At 38.0% G+C, this 18,029-nt stretch overlaps 1 protein-coding gene across 1 annotated transcript; it reads left to right on the top strand.

Moving 5' to 3' along the window:
• Positions 1-6,116: 6,116 nt before the first annotated feature.
• LOC105864532 (olfactory receptor 8B3-like) lies at positions 6,117-7,058 on the top strand. The gene has a single exon (XM_012752465.2). The coding sequence runs from the start codon at positions 6,126-6,128 to the stop codon at positions 7,056-7,058; it is 933 nt and encodes a 310-aa protein (XP_012607919.1). The 5' UTR covers positions 6,117-6,125.
• Positions 7,059-18,029: the final 10,971 nt, after the last annotated feature.

Below are 18,029 nucleotides of genomic sequence, written 5' to 3'. Positions count from 1 at the left end.
AATAGCCACTTTAGAGTACATGAGGTAATATTTCATTGTGGTTTTGATTTTCATTTTTCTGAATACTAATGATATTTAATATCTTCTGATACTATATTTGATATTTGATACCAAATATACACATAATGACATGAGAAGCTTTTCATGTGCTTATGGGCCAATTGTATATCTTCTGTGGAGAAATGTCTATTCAGATTCTTTGCCCATTTTAAAATTGGGTTATTTGACTTTTTATTATTGAGTTGAGTATTCTGTAGGCATTCTAAATGCCTTGCATGATTTGCAAATATTTCTCCTATTCTCTGGGTTGTTTTGTCACTTGGTGATGTTGTTTGGAAATGCTCTTTATTGTAAGCAGTGTGAAAACTTGCAGAGAGTCTGAAGCTTTTTGACTAATGAGGGGATGCTCTCTGTATAAACATTTGATGATTCCCTTTCCCTTCCAATTCATATAAGAAATGTATATCTAAATATATACTTAATGTGTGTGTATATATACATTTACATATATATTTTTATAATGGTTTTAATATGCTAAGGCAGGTGAGTTGATTTAAAGCTTACAAGAGCAATTCACTTAACAAATAACATGTATATTCTACAGCTAAATTGAACAAACATAATTTCCTATTACAAATGTCTTTCATGAGCTTTTTGATTAAGGCAAACAGCATTGGTGTTCTAACCAATAGTAGATTATTATTCTTCCCCTTCTCTGTAATGTCAGAAAATTCCTTTCATGATAGTGCTTAAACATGGAAGATTGTTGTTATGTTCATTCTCTTTGCAACTCTTTGGCCATTTGGCATAAAGGGACATCATCTATTGGCTTCTGGAGAAGATTTACTTCCTGAAATAAAGAGAAAGAGATATGTGAGGAGAGTTCTTTTGCCTTGTTCTCTTGCTTTTGTACTTGGAAACAGTTGTGTAGATGTGATTCATGAAGCTGTGGCAGCTCTTTTGTGACCACTGAAGTGCAAATTCTGAAAATTAAGGCCAGGAGACTGAGGACAGTGGAATAGCAGAGCCTGGGCTCTTGATGAGAGTATTTAGTTACTTAACCAAACCTAGGACACTCTACTTCCAGATTTATTGTTACATGAAAAAATAAGCTCCTATTTTAAACAGATTTTTACCTAACTGTTCTGTATTGTGAAGCTAAAAATTTTCTAATTGATAACATTCATTGGAAGTTACATTCTCTAGGTATCAAGCGGAAAAAATATTTTACAAGATGAATATCCTGAAGGATACTTTTGTACTTTTCAGTAAACATTCAAGGGAAAAATTGTAATTTATTAAGATGAGGAGTTTGTGAAGATTTAAACTAAAATTTTAAATATAATCTTACATAACTAGTGATTTTTAAACATTTTTTTATTTCAGCATATTACGGGGCTACAAATGTTTAGGTTACATATAATGCTTTTGGCCCATCTGAGTCAGAACTTCCAGCAAGTTGATCGCCCAGACGCTGCTCACTGCACCCCATTACGTGTATATGTAAATACCCCCTCTTCCTCCTCCCATCTGCCTGACACCCGATGGATGTTATTACTATATGTGCACTTAAGTGTTGGTTGGTTAATACCAATTTGATGGTGAGTACATGTGGTACTTGATTCTTCATTCTTGTGATACTTCACTTAGTAGAATGGCTTCCAGCTCTATTCAGGATAATATAAAAGGAGCTGTATCACCATTGTATTTTGCGGCTGAGTAGAACTCCATGGTATACATATACCACATTTTATTAATCCACTCATGTATTGATGGGCAGGTGGGTTGTTTCCACATCTTTGCAGTTGTGAATTGCACTGCTATAAATATTCCAGAGCAGATGTCTTCTCATAGAATGTCTTTTGTTCTTTTCGATAGATGCCCAGTAATGGGATTGCTGGATCAAATGGTAGATCTACTTGTATCGCTTTAAGGTATCTCCATATTTCTTTCCACAGAGGTTGTACTAGTTTGCAGTGCCACCAGCAGTGTATGAGTGTTCCATCTCCCTGCATCCATGCCAATGTTTATTGTTTTGGGACTTTTTTTTATATATATATATAATTACTGTTTATTTATTTATTTTTTATTTATTTATTTATTTTTTTTATTTTGGCATATTATGGGGGTACAGATTTTAAGGTTTCAATAAATGCCCATTTCCCCCCTCGCCTGTTTTGGGACTTTTTGAATAAGGCCCTTCTCAATGGAGATAAGTGATGTCTCAAGGTGGTTTCCTTTGCATTTACCTGATGATTAGAGATATTGAACAGTTTTTCATATGTTTGTTGGCCATTAGTCTATCTTCTTTTGAAAAGTTTCTGTTCATGTCCTTTGCCCACTTTTTGAGAGGGTTGTTGATTTTCCTTGCTGATTTTACTGAGTTCTGTATAGATTCTAGTTATCAGCCCTTTATCATATGTGTAACATGTCAATATTTTCTCCCATTCTGTACACTGTCTCTTTGCTCTCTTGATAGTTCCTTTGGCTGTGGAGAAGGTTTTTAATTTGATCAGGTCCCATTTATTTATTTTTGTCATTGCAGTGATTGCCTTTGGGGTCTTCATCATAAATTCTTTCCTAGGTCAATATCTATAGTACTTTCCCCAATGTTTCCTTCTAGAATTCTTATAGTTTGATGTCTTAGATTTAAGTCTGTTATCCACCATGAGTTGATTTTTGTGACAGGTGCAAACTGCAGGTCCTGTTTCAGTCTTCTACATGTGGCTATCCAATTTTCCAAGCAACAGACGCAGAAAAAGCATTCAACAAAGTTCAACAGACTTTTATGATAAGAACACTTAACAAAATAGGCATAGATGGGACTTTCCTAAAAATGATACAAGCCATATATAATAAACCCACTGCCAACTTCATACTGAAAGGAGAAAAATTGAAAGCATTCCCATTAGTAACTGGAACTGGACAAGGTTCCTCTCGATCACTGCTTTTATTCAACATAGTGCTGGAAGTCCTAGCCAGAGCAATCAGACAAGAGAAGCAAATCAAGGGCATCCAAATGGGGTCAAAAGAGGTCAAACTATCACTCTTTTCTGACGACATGATCTTATAGCTAGAAAACCTCAAAGACTCTGCTGTGAGACTATTGGAATTGATAAACAAATTCAGCAAAGTCTCAGGTTAGAAAATCAATGTACAGAAATCAGTAGCATTTCTATATGCCAACAACAGTCAAATCGAGAACCAAATCAAAGACTCAATACACTTCACAATAGCAACAAAGAAGGTAAAATACCTAGGAATACACTTAACTGAAGAGGTAAAAGTCCTCTACAAGGAGAACTATAAAACACTGAGGAAGGAAATAGCAGAGGACGTAAGCAGGTGGAAAACCATACCATGCTTATGGGTGGGCAGAATCAACATTGTCAAAATGTCTATACTACCAAAGTGATCTATAGATTCAATGTAATCCTTATTAAACTACCCACATCAATTTTCACAGATCTAGAAAGAATAATTCTATGCTTCATATGGAACCAGAGAAGATCCCAATGATATAGCCAAAGCAAGCTTAAGTAAAAAGAACAAATTGGGAGGGATCAATTTACCAGACTTCAAGCTACACTACAAGGCTATAGTAACTAAAACAGCATTGAATTGGCACAAGAACAGAGACATAGACCAATGGAACAGAGCTGAGAATCCAGATAGAAAACCATCCTCATATACCCATGTAATCTTTGACAAAGCAGACAAATACATACACTGGAGGAAAGAATCTTTATTCAGTAAATGGTGCTAATGTTTTTTAGTTTTCATGTACTCTTGTGGACTCTGAAATGTAAGGTTTTTCCAGTATTCACTTTTCTATATTTGTTGAGATGTTGAGTTAACTCAATATTTAATGTACTCAGAATATTACGATCAGAATAGTTCATGGCTTCTTATCAACTATAATCTGACTCTATTTCTCCATTAATTTTAATAAAGACTGAATTGTAGTTTTGGGACTCATACCTTTATTATATAGCCTCAATTGCCCAGTGGGTAATGGAGAACCACAGGAAGTTTTAAAACTGGGGAGAGACAGAGCTGCACTTTCAGAGATTATTCCAGAAGCAGTGCGGATGGGCCAAATAAGAGTGAGTATATGGAAAAGTGCTAGAATAACAATTAGGAGCCTCTGTAATTCAGTAGTATAGTCCAGTTAAAATAAAGGAAGGGAGGTCACTGATGTGTAATGCTATTCTTAGCATGTGAAAAATGTAGAAAAGGTTCTGAAGGTTTTCAGCTAGAGAATATAATTTCCTTAAGTATTTAAGAAGTTTCTCCTATGGAGTATGCACTGTACTTAGTACCAGAAACAAAGTAGTACACAGAAGTGATCCTCACACTTACACAATTTATAGTTTTTAGGGGATCACAGGAATGAAGGGAAAAATTTTCTAATGAATGTTACAATGGAGGATACATCCAAAGTTATGAGGACATACATAATGACAAATATTTATTGTGTATTTACCATGTGCCAGCCACTGTTCCACCATTTTAGTTATATTATCTCATTGAATTGTCATAATCCAGTGACAATTAATTGGAGAGGCTATTATTGCTGTCTCTATTTTAGAAATTATGAACCTGAAGCACAGAGAAGTTAAGTAAATTGATCAAGATATTCTAGTTTGTAAACATCAAGGGGGAGGGATTCAAACACAGAAACTTAAACACTGTAACTCCCACACTTTTCTATGAAGAAAGGAAACTGATGATATCATTACTGAAATGTCACATTTAAAGACTGAGAAGGATACTCAGTTAGACATTTCTAGTTGGTATTTAGAAGTAAAAAATTTAGAAAGAACATAAGCCATTAAATGCTGTTTTGGTGATATATCAGGAGGGACAGCACCTGAAGTGAACTACTTACAATCCTTGAAAAGTTTTAGATTAAAAAACTATAAAAGAAAGACTGGGGTATGTTGTGTAGGAAATTTCCACTTAGGATGTGGAAGGATGAGAGAAAAGATTCAAACAATAGATTCTGTAGAGAGATAAGGATGGTGAGGAGATGGGTGCTTATTTTTGGCTCTGCCTTGCTGGATGTACAATCCCTAGAGTGAAGGGAAAGCTTGAGTAGAATATTGAATCCCTAAGCAGCTAGACACAGAACAGGATCCCAGATGTAAATACAGTCTCCTTATTTCCCTATTACTCCTAGAACTGTTCCCTGGGGAAGAGACTGAGTAAGCTTCTATCCTGTTTATAAGCATGTGCATTATATCATTAAACTCACATGAAATCTATGCCTTATGTAGTAGTCAAAGTGTTAATAATAGAGACTATTTTTCTCTGTTGCTTGAGGAGAACAGAGTCATAATCATAAATTATGATGTGTAAATCAGAAATATTTTTAAGACATAGCAGAAATTAATCCTGGACTGCATCCTCTTAGAATCAAAGGAACTCAAACCTGGGATCCTGACATTACTCTTCCAGGACCACAAGGAAATAACAAAGATAAGGAAGCACCAAGGTATTCTGGACTAACAGTGAGCTCCTGAATTCTATTTATGTCAATATCTTCCTTTTGAGATGGAAATCCAGGGATCTAAGATATTCCATTTGCCCACGTGTTGCATAATCCTGGGACTCAGTTGAAATTAGTGCAAGAATGTGTTTGAGGAGGGAGCAGAGGATGTTCAGAGACATCAGTGGGCACAGTGGTTGCAGTGTCTCTATCAGTAAGTATGCTGCCCATGGACAGAACTTTTTCTGTCCTAGATACATAGCTTTTTCACTATGACATTGCCCAGTTAATTAGAGTTCAAGACTCTGGTTCCTTACTTTTGGATTAGAAATGAGAGTCTTGGTTCCCATCTTAATAAGTCTCAACTGTATTGAGGCCAAGGACAATTCTGTCCTGGTCACCCCTTCTTATCCCTTATCTCTTGTTATTTCCAGAAGTCCTGTTTGCATATGGAAGCACTGGCCATCTCTTTGTAGAGTTAGTTGGTGCTGCTCTGTAAAGGCAGATTTTGTGGGTACAGGTCAAGGTATTTTTAGATATTCATATACATTTGTGGGCAGACTCACTGTGGGAAGGTGTGTTGCCCTTTAATGCAAGTATTTTTTTCTGCTCCCACAGGTCCTCTTAGAGAAGAATGGTTCTTGGAAATGGCTCTTTTGTGACTGAATTCATTCTGGTGGGCCTGACAGACCAGCCAGATCTCCAGCTCCCACTGTTCTTCCTGTTTCTAGCAATGTATATGGTCACTGTGTTGGGAAATTTGGGCTTGGTAACTTTAATCAGGCTGAACTCACATCTTCACACCCCCATGTACTTTTTTCTCTTTAACTTGTCCTTCATAGACTTCTGTTATTCTTCTGTGTTTACACCTAAATTGCTGATGAACTTTGTATCAGAAAAGAATATTATCTCCTACATGGGGTGCATGACACAGCTTTTCTTCTTTTGTTTTTTTGGCATTTCTGAATGCTATGTGCTGACATCAATGGCCTATGACCGTTATGTGGCCATCTGTAACCCACTTTTGTATAACATTGCCATGTCCCATAAGGTGTGTTGCAACCTTATGCTTGGTTCATACTTGATGGCCTTCTCTGGTGCCATGGCCCACACTGGGTGCATGCTGAGACTGACCTTCTGTGATGCAAACACCATCAACCACTATTTCTGTGACATCCTCCCTGTGCTCCAGCTCTCCTGCACCAGCACCTACATTAATGAGCTGGTGGTTTTTATTGTTGTTGGCATCAACACCATTGTGCCCAGTGTCACCATCTTTATTTCTTATGCTTGCATCCTTTCTAACATCCTTAAAATCCGCTCCAAAGAGGGCAGGTCCAAAGCCTTTAGCACTTGCAGTTCTCACATAACTGCTGTTTCTTTATTCTTTGGATCAGGTGCTTTTATGTATCTTAAACCATCTTCTGCTCTTAGTATGGATGAGGGTAAAATCTCTTCTGTCTTTTACACCAATGTAGTTCCCATGATGAACCCCTTAATCTACTGCTTGAGGAACAAAGATGTTAAACTTGCACTGAGAAAAACACTGAGTATTAGAAAGTTTTGATTTGTAACAGTACGTCTCTGTGTATGTTGTTACAGGACAGTGATATTCTGTTTATTTAATTAGAATAGTTTAGGGGCAGCCTTGTTACCCCATATCCTTTTATCATGGTAAAGAACATGTAAGTCTTCTCTCAATTTGCTTATAATTTTTAGGGTAGGTACTCTACTATTTTCACAATATCTTGTACTTTTCAACATTTTCCATTTAGGAATAACATTAAGAAAGTTATTCATTTCTGCTTTTATTTTCTGTTTGTCATCACAGACTTTCTTTTCTTTTCCTCTAGAAAAACATTAATAGTTATGCAAAAACAAAAATTAAATAAAGTAGCACTAGGACAACATTTTGCCACTGGGTATGGATTTTCTTTTTAAAATTTTATTTTTTATTGGTACATAATAGATGTGCATATTTTCAAGGCACATGTGATAATTTAGTACATTGGTGTGGAGTTTCTTATCTTCTATTTGTATTGTACCATTGTAAGCTTGAACAAAATCATCTGCCTCTACTCCTGACTGTTCATCCTCCACCGAGAAGAAATGTGTCTTCTTCTAATGTCAGTGTTATAGATACAGAATGTTTCATAATGAATATCAACTATCACCCATGTTGCAGGTGTACATTATGCATTAAGCTTCTTTTGGTAGAGATTTCTTATTCAGCTTTGTATAGCCTAACAGCACATGGTAGATTATTAATATATATTTATTGTATGGAAAGTATACTGATGCTTAGATATTAATAATTGACTTAAAGTCATACAGTTTGTTAATCAAAAAGCCTAGAATATGCTATTCATTCCTGATTTCAGATATACTATGCTTTCTAGTCTTCTTTCTGTCTACTTAATTTTATAATTTTTATACAATAAATATAAGTATAAAATATTTTCTATTTTGAAAGTTTACCGAGTTTTATTTCTGGATGATACGTGAGTTTTTATTAGGGTGTCTGCTGATTTATTTGTTGTTTAGAAAACTAATTGGTTGGTTCTTTTCTGTTGGGACAGATGAGGTCTTTTGGCCTAAGATAGTTGGAAGATGATTGCCTTAACTAGGAAGCTGTATTTTTCTACAATTTTTTTTATTTCAGCATATTATGAGGGTACAAATTTTAAGGTTGTGTATAATGCCCTTGCCCCCCTCCCCCCAGAAGTCTGAGCTTCAAGCATGACCATTCCCCAGATGGTGTACATCTTACTCATTATGTATGTATGTACCTGTCCCCTCCTTCCCACTCCCACCTGCCCAAATACCCAATAAATGTAATTCCTATATGTCCACTTAGGTGCTGATCAGTTAATACTAATTTGCTGGTGAGTATATGTGGTGCTTGTTTTTCCATTCTTGGGATATTTCATTTAGTAGCATGGGTTCCAGCTCTATCCAGGAAAATACAAGATGTGCTATATCACCATTGTTTCTTACAGCTGAATAGTACTCCATGGTATATACATATACTACATTTCATTAATCCACTCGTGTATTGATGGACACTTGGGTTGTTTCCACTTCTTTGCAATTGGGAATTGTGCTGTTATAAACATTACAGTGCAGATGTGTTTTTTTTTTTAATCTTTTTAAAAATTTATTTGTAAATATAGGTGCGTATACTTTTCATAAATGTACTTCTGGAGGCCTTTCCAATATATGGATGGTTTAAACTAATAGTAACAATAATATTTAAGTATGTTTATGAGTGCATCCTGACACTTCACATCTTTGTCTTTGTATGAATTAGAATCCACTGCCAAACCTGTGATGTTCTCATGGTATTAGGGAATTTGGATTTTGTTTCTTTCTTTTTTTTTTTTTTTTTTGGGCTGGAAAATCCTTTACCTCAACTTTATTTTATACGTTTTTTTTTTTCCTTCCTTCTGGTTTTACTTTTTTTTTTTTTTATTTCGGCATATTATGGGGGTACAGATTTTAAGGTTTCAATAAATGCCCATTTCCCCCCCTCCCCCCAAAAGTCTGAGTCTCCATCATGACCATCCCCCAGATGGTGCACATCTCACTCATTATGTATGTATATACCCGCCCCCCTCCCCCCTCCCACCTCCCCAATACCCTATTACTGTAGCACCTATGTGTCCACTTAGGTGCTACTCAGTTAATACCAGTTTGGTGGAGAATATATCTGGTACTTGTTTTTCCATTCTTGGGATACTTCACTTAGTAGTATGGGTTCCAGCTCTAACCAGGAAAATATAAGATGTGCTATATCACCATTGTTTCTTAGAGCTGTATAGTACTCCATTGTATACATATACCACATTTTATTAATCCATTCTTTGATTGATGGGCACTTGGGCTGTTTCCACAGCCTTGCAATTATGAATTGTGCTGCTATAAACATTCGAGTGCAGGTGTCTTTTTTGTAGAGTGTCATTGGATCATTTGGGTAGAAGCCCAGCAATGGGATTGCTGGATCAAATGGTAGATTCACTTGTATCGCTTTAAGGTATCTCTATATTGCTTTCCACAGAGGTTGAACCAGTTTGCAGTCCCACCAGCAGTGTAGGAGTGTTCCTCTCTCTCCGCAAACATGCCATCATTTATTGTTTGGAGATTTTTTGATAAAGGCCATTCTCACTGGGGTTAAGTGATATCTCATTGTGGTTTTGATTTGCATTTCCCTGATGATTAGAGATGTTGAGCATTTTTTCATATGTTTGTTGGCCATTCTTCTGTCTTCTTTAGAAAAGTTTCTGTTCAAGTCCTTTGCCCACTTTTTAATGGGGTTATTTGATTTTTTCTTCCTAATTTTCGTGAGTTCTAAGTATATTCTAGTTATGAGTCCCTTATCGGATGCATAGGATGCAAAAATTTTCTCCCATTCTGTAGGTTGTCTGTTTACTTTCATGACTATTTCTTTGGCTGTGCAGAAGCTTTGTAGTTTGATCATGTCCCATTTATTTATTTTTGTTGCTGCTGTGATTGCCTTTGGGGACTTCTTCATAAACTCTTTGCCCAGGCCGATGTCTAGGAGAGTGTTTCCAACTTTTTCCTCTAGAGTTCTAATAGTTTCATATCTTAGGTTTAAGTCTGTTATCCAGCGTGAGTTGGTTTTTGTGAGAGGTGAAAGGTGTGGGTCCTGTTTTAGCCTTCTACAGGTGGCTATCCAGTTTTCCCAGCACCATTTATTGAAGAGAGATTCTTTTCCCCAGCGTATGTTTTTGTCTGCTTTGTCAAAGATGAGATGGCTATATGAGGATGGTTTTATATCAGGATTCTCACATCTGTTCCACTGGTCAATATTCCTGTTTTTGTGCCAATACCATATTGTTTTAATTACTACAGCTTTGTAGTATAGTTTTATATCTGGCATATTAATGCCTCCCATTTTGTTTTTATTGCCTAGAATTGCTCTTGATATTCGGGGTCTTCTTTGGTTCCATACGAAGTGTAAAATTATTTTTTCTATATCTGTGAAGAATGCTGATGGGATTTTAATAGGTATTGCATTGAATCTGTAGATCAGTTTGGGTAGTATAGACATTTTGCTGATATTGAGTCTGCCGATCCACGAGCATGGTATGGATTTCCATCTGTTTACATCCTCTGCTATTTCCTTCCTCAGTGTTTCATAGTTCTCCCTGTAGAGGTCTTTTACCTCTTTGGTTAAATATATTCCTAGGTACTTTAATTTCTTTGTTGCTATTGTGAAGGGAATTGAGTCTTTGATTTGGTTCTCAATTAGATTGTTGTTGGCGTATATGAATGCCTCTGATTTCTGTGTATTGATTTTGTATCCTGAGACTTTACTAAATTCATTGATCAGTTCCAGGAGTTTCTTGGTTGAATCCTTGGGGTTTTCTAGATACAATATCATATCATCAGCAAACAGTGAAAGTTTGATCTCTTCTGCCCCTATTTGGATACCTTTGATTCCATTTTCCTGTCTGATTGCTGTAGCCAAGACTTCCAGCACTATGTTGAACAGAAGTGGAGATAGTGGGCAGCCTTGTCTGGTTCCAGTTCTAAGTGGGAATGATTTCAATCTTTCCCCATTCAGTATGATGTTGGCTATGGGTCTGTCATATATGGCTTGTATCATTTTTAGGTATGTCCCTTCTATGCCTATTTTCTTAAGTGTTCGTATCATGAAAGAGTGTTGAATTTTGTCAAAAGCTTTTTCTGCATCTATTGAAAGAATCATGTGGTCTTTGTTTTTGCTTCTGTTTATGTGGTGAATTGCATTTATAGATTTACGTATGTTGAACCATCCCTGCATCCCTGGGATGAAGCCCACTTGGTCGTGGTGGATTATTTTTTTGATAAGTGTCTGGATTTGGTTAGCTAAGATTTTGTTGAAAATTTTTGCATCTATATTCATTAGGGATATTGGTCTGTAGTTTTCTTTTTTTGTTGCATCCTTTCCTGGTTTTGGTATCAGAGTAATATTCGCTTCATAAAAGGTGTCGGGGAGGTTTCCGTTCTTCTCGATGTTGTGGAATAGTTTCTGCAAGATAGGTACTAGTTCTTCTTTGTAAGTATGGTAAAATTCAGGTGTGAAGCCATCTGGACCGGGACTTTTCTTTTTAGGAAGATTTTTAATTGCTGTTTCTATTTCAGCTGTTGAGATTGGTCTGTTCAGGGAATCTATTTCTTCCTGGTTGAGCCTAGGGAGGCTGTGTGTTTCTAGAAATTTGTCCATTTCCTCCACATTTTCCAGTTTGTGTGCATAAAGATTTTTGTAGTATTCATAAATTGTATCTTGTATCTCTTTGGGATCAGTTGTGATATCTCCTTTTTTATTCCTGATGGAGCTTATTACAGATTTCTCTTTTCTGCTTTTCGTTAGCTTAGCCAATGGTGTGTCAATTTTATTTTTTCAAAGAACCAACTTTTTGTTTTATTAATCTCCTGAATAGTTTTCCTGTTTTTAATTTCGTTTAGTTCTAATTTGATCTTGTTGATTTCACTTCTTCTGCTGGGTTTGGGGTTGGTCTGTTCTTCTTTTTCCAGCTCTTTGAGTCGTTTCATTAGATTGTCTATTTGTGATCTTCTTGTCTTTTGGTTATAGGCATTTATGGAGATAAACTTTCCTCTCAGAACTGCTTTAGCTGTGTCCCAGAGGAGTTGATAACTTGTCTCTCCATTGTCGTTTTCTTCATAGAAGTTTTTTATTTCCGTCTTGATTTCTTCATTTATGAAGTAATCATTTAGTAGGAGGTTGTTTAATTTCCACGTTTTTGTGTAGAAATGTGAGTTTCTGTTAGGGTTGATTTCTAGTTTTATTCCACTGTGATCTGAGAAGGTACATGGTATGATTTCTATTTTTTTAAATTTCTTGAGATTTTCTTTGTGTCCTAGAATATGGTCAATCTTATAGAATGTCCCGTGAGCTGATGAGAAGAATGTATATTCAGTGGATTTTGGGTAGAATGTTCTGTAAATGTCAGTCAGACCCAATTGTTCTAGAATTTTGTTTAAGTCCATTATTTCTTTATTAATTTTCTGTTTGGAGGATCTGTCTCGTGCCGTCAGTGGGGTGTTGAAATCTCCGGCGATTATGGAGTTGCTATTAATCCATTTGCTTAGCTCCAGTAAGGTTTGCTTTATGAATCTGGGTGCACCTAAGTTGGGTGCATATATATTTGAAATTGTTATCTCTTCTTGTTGAACTGTGCCCTTCACCATTATATAATGACATTCTTTGTCTTTACTACTTTTGTTGGTTTAAAAACTAAATCGTCTGAAATTAGAACTGCCACACCAGCCTTCTTTTGGCTTCTATTTGCTTGGAATATTGATCTCCACCCTTTTATTTTTTGTCTAATGCATCCTTGCAGGGTAGATGTGTTTCCTGAAGACAGCATATACTTGGCCTGTATTTTTTTATCCATTCAGCCAGCCTATGTCTCTTGAGTGGAGAGTTTAAGCCATTCACATTTATTGAGAGAACTGATAGTTAAGGTAGATTACTGTTCCTTCTATTGGGTTGGATGTTGTTGCTATGATATCTGTCTTGAGCCATTGTAATATCTGGCGTTTAATCTTTGGGTTTTGGTTGTTTTTATATTCATGGGTTATTATTATGATGTTCTGTGCGTAACGCTGTTTTGAGTACTTCTTGTAGGGCTGGTCTTGTCTTGGTGAATTCTCTGAGCCTTTGCTTGTGAGAGAATGTCTTTATTTCTCTTTCATATATGAAGCTTAGTTTTGCAGGGAATAAGATTCTAGGCTGGGCATTGTTTTGTTTCAAAAGAGGGAGAATGGGGCCCCAGTCTCTCATTGCTTGTAAAGTCTCATTAGAGAAGTCTGATGCTATTCGAATTGGCTTTTCCTTGTATGTTACTTGCTTCTTTTGTCTTACAGCTCTTAGATGGGCCTCTTTAGTTGATATTTTGGTCAGTCTGATGACTGCATGTCGTGACGTCTTCCTGTTTGCATTGAATCTCCCAGGCGTCCTCTGAGCTTCTTGAACTTGTATATCAAGATTTTGAGCAAGGCCTGGGAAATTTTCCTCTATTATATCTTCAAATAGTTTGTCCAACCTGTGAGTGTTGTCTTCTTCCCCTTCTGGTAAGCCTATGACCCTCACATTAGGTTTCTTCACATAATCCCACATCTCTTGTAGGCTTTGCTCTTTTCTCTTGTTTCTCTGCTCTATTTCTGAGACTGATTTATTTAATTGGAGGGTGTTATCTTCATTCTCTGAGATTCTGTCTTCTGTTTGGTGTACCCTGTTATTGAGATTTTCCATTGTTTTTTGTAGTTCCCTGAATTGATTCTTCATTTCCAGGAGTTCGGTTAAACTTTTCTTCATTTTGTCTATTTCTTTAGTGAACTTTTCTTCTAGGTTCTGGAGGCTTTTTGTGGTTTCTTTTTGTTGATTATTGAGTTGTTGTTGCAGGTCAATGAGTGTTCTTATGATCCACATAGGAAATTCCTCTTCTGTCATTTTGGTTGCCTTTTTTTGGTTGGTGCCCATTTCTATGGGGCTGGGGCTCCTCTTTGGGGGTGTGTTTTCCACTTGGTTCTTCATATTTCCTGAGTTCCTTTGCTGATTTCTTCTCATGTTGATCAGTTGTTGTTTCTTTTCTTTAGGTTTTTTTTGGGGGTATTCACACTCCTTCTTAGTTTCTGAGCCAGTAGGTGGTGTCCGTGGGTGAGATTTGACCACTCCCTGTGTAATGAGTCAGTAGGTGTCGTGAAAAGGGTGTGCAGGATGCTCTCACTGTTAGTAGGTGGCCCTTGCTTGGAGGAGCAGGCTATGCTGTTGTTTTTGTGTCCTGTTATCAGCTCTTGTTCCTGTAGAGAGAACTCTAGTGCCTTAGGTGGTGGGTGGGGCCCTGGGACTTCCAGGTGTGTCCTTTTCTCCCCTTCAGTGAGGTCTAGTCTAGGAGGGAGTCTGAGCGGAGCTGGGTTGGGTAAGCCTTCCTTCAGGCACCACCAATGTCATTAGCAGGGGTCAAAGTTCTGTTCTCTGCTTCCAGGCAATGCTGATAGGGAGGGGCTGGAATGGCTGGCTCAGTCAGAGAGTCTGCGTGTGGGTGTGGGCTGCCTGAGACTCAGCAGTCTGAAGTGGGCCTGGCTTCTTTCCACCACCCCCAACTCCGCAGCTACTCCTGGGTTCTGCCAGCAGGCAAGACCACGCCACCAGGCCTCCCCTGGCTGTGCTGCTGGCGGGGAGGTTCCCTGAGCAGGAACACCACCTGGGCTGGGCGCAAGGCCTCCTTTAGGGGGGAGGGTTGCCCTCTAGGACACTGATCTTCCCCTGAAGGCACACACACCTCAGTAGGCTGTTCTCAAATATCCCTTCTGTGCCCCAGGCAATGCGAGGCCTGTGGTCTTCAGGTCTGACCTCTGGGTCCCAGAGTTCAAACTATAACCCTTCCAGGGAGAGCAGTGCCAGTCCCAATTCACCCACAGGGAGCCCAAGCTGGGTCTATGTCTCTCAACCTCAGGGTCTCCCCCGTTCTCCTGGGATCACCGTGCCAGCAGCACCTGGGAGGGCTGGCGAGTAGGAAGCTCACAGTCTGAGTTCCCCTTTGTCAGCTGTAGGGCCCCAAAAGGGAAAGTCCCGTTCCCTGTAGTTGCCTCTGGATGGTGGCTATATTGTCTCTCTGTCTCTCTGGGCAGCTGCGGGTAGGGTTGGGGGAAGGGAGGAGGAGGCATTATGGTGTCTGCCACGTGGCTGGGGTCTGTGCACACGGAGGTGCCCCGAGGGAGTTGGGAGCCTGGTGCCACCTCCGCTACTGGCTTACCACTCACTGGCACTGGCTGTTGCTGGGCTGGTGTCCGCAAGTCTCTCCACCCGCTGGGGAGCCCACCATCAGTCCGGGATGCAGGGGAGGGAAAACGGCCAATGCATCTACACTTCCCACTGGTCTCCGGGCTGCTCCGGGGGTCCCAGCTTCCAGTTCTCCTCTGTGACCTCCTCCTGTGGAGTCTCCCGTGGTCTCAGGTACTCCTCCTTCTGACCCTCATCTGATGTAGGCTCGTCTTCTTGCTTCTTTCTTCTAATTTCTGCTAGAATCTGTCTTTTCTGCAGAGACACTCTGTCTGGCGGTGTTTCTCATCTGCCATCTTCTCTCTCTATTTCCTTTAGAACCACTGGCCCCGATCTCTCATGTTGAGCAATAGAGCTCTCATCTAGTCTATATTCTTTTGAAAAATTTCTGTTCATGTCCTTTGCCCAATTTTTGATAGGGTTTAAAAATTTTTTCTTGTTTATTTTCCTGAGTTCTATAAGATTCTAGTTATCAGCCCTTTATCAGATGTGTAACATGGGAATATTTTCTCCCATTCTGTAGGTTGTCTGTTTGCTCTCATGATAGTTTCCTTGGCTGTGCAGAAGGTTTTTAATCTGATCAGGTCTCATTTGTTTATTTTGTTGTTGCAGTGATTGCCTTTGGGGTCTTCCTCATAAATTCTATGCCTAGGTCAATATGTATCAGAGTTTTCCAAACATTTCTGTTTGGAATTCTTATAGTTTCATGTCTTAGGTTTAAGTGTATTATCCACCATGAGTTGATTTTTGTGAGAGGTGCAATGTGTGGGTCCCGTTTCAGTGTTCTCCATGTGGCTATCCAATTTTCCCAGCAATAGATTCAGAAAAAGCATTCAACAAAATTCAACATACTATTATAATAAGAACGCTTAACACAACAGGCATAGACGATACTTTTCTAAAAATGATGCATGCCATATATGACAAACCCATAGCCAACATCATACTGGAGAAAAATTGAAAGCATTCCTATTTATAACTAGAACCAGACAAGGTTCCCCTCTATCACTGCTTTTATTCAACATAGTGCTGGAAGTCCTAGCCAGAGCAATCAGACAAGAGAAGCAAATCAAGGGCATCCAAATGGGGACAGAATAGGTCAAACTATCACTCTTTTCTGACGACGTGATCTTATAGCTAGAAAACTCCAAAGATTTTGCTGTGAGACTACTGGTATTGACAAACAAATTCATCAAAGTCTCAGGTTAGAAAATCAATGTACAGAAATCAGTAGCATTCCTATATGCCAACAACAGTCAAATCGAGAACCAAATCAAAGACTCAATGCCCTTCACAATAGCAACAAAGAAGGTAAAATACCTAGGAATACACTTAACTAAGGAGGTAAAAGTCCTCTACAAGGAGAACTATGAAGCACTGATGAAAGAAATAGCAGGAGACATAAACAGGTTGAAACATACTGTGCTATGGGTTGGCAGAATCAACATTGTCAAAATGTCTATACTACCAAAGTGATCTACAGATTCAATGCAATCCTTATTAAACTACCCACATCAATTTTCACAGATCTAGAAAGAATAATTCTACGTTTCATATGGAACCAGAAAATCCCCCAATGATATAACCAAAGCATGCTTAAGCAAAAAGTACAAATTGGGAGGGATCAATTTACCAGACTTCAAGCTACACTACAAGGCTATAGTAACTAAAACAGCATTTAAATGGCATAAGAACAGAGACATAGATCAATGGAACAGAGCTGAGAATCCAGATAGAAAACCATCCTCATATACTCATGTAATCTGACAAAGTAGACAAGTACATATACTGGAGGAAAGAATGCGTATTCAATAAATGGTGCTAATGTTTTTAGTTTTCATGTACTCCTGTGGACTCTGAAATCTAAGCATTCTCCAGTATTCACTTTTCTATATTCACTATTCTATATCCATATTGAGATATGGATAATAGTTAACTCAATAATTAATATACTCAAATATTGCAATCAGAATAGTTCATGGCTTCTTATCAACTATAATCTGACTCTATTTCTCCATTAATTTTAATAAAGACTGAATTGTAGTTTTGGGACTCATACCTTTATTATATAGCCTCAATTGCCCAGTGGGTAATGGAGAACCACAGGAAGTTTTAAAATTGGGGAGAGACAGAGCTTCACTTTCAGAGCTTATTCCAGCAGCAGTGCGGATGGGCCAAATAAGAGTGAGTATATGGAAAAGTGCTAGAATAACAATTAGGAGCCTCTGTAATTCAGTAGTAGAGTCCAGTTAAAACCTAAAGAAAGGGAGGTCACTGATGTGTAGATGCTATTCTTCGCATGTTGGAAATGTAGAAAAGGTTCTTAAGGTTTTTAGCTAGAGAATATTATTTCCATAAGTATTTAAGGAGTTCCTCCTGTGAACTCTGCACTGTACTTAGCACCAGAAGCAAAGTAGTACACAGAAGTGATCCTCACCCTTACATAATTTATAATTTGTAGGGGATCACAGGAATGAAAGGGAAAAATTTTCTAATGAATGTTACAATGGAGGATCTACCCAATGTTATGAGGACATACATAATGACAAATATTTATTGTGTATTTACCATGTGCCAGCCACTGTTCCACCATTTTAGTTATATTATCTCATTGAATTGTCATAATCCAGTGACAATTAATAGGAGAGGCTATTATTGCTGTCCTTATTTTAGAAATTATGAACCTGAAGCCCAGAGAAGTTAAGTAAATTGATCAAGATATTCTAG

Source organism: Microcebus murinus, chromosome 4 (genome assembly GCF_040939455.1).
Source record: "Microcebus murinus isolate Inina chromosome 4, M.murinus_Inina_mat1.0, whole genome shotgun sequence".
Taxonomy (NCBI): domain Eukaryota; kingdom Metazoa; phylum Chordata; class Mammalia; order Primates; family Cheirogaleidae; genus Microcebus; species Microcebus murinus.
This window is presented reverse-complemented; position numbering and strand designations above follow the sequence as displayed.

What these genes read in the sequence shown, in the direction of transcription:
- LOC105864532 (XM_012752465.2), top strand. Translation starts at nt 6,126, where the DNA reads ATGGTTCTTGGAAATGGCTCTTTTGTGACTGAATTCATTCTGGTGGGC.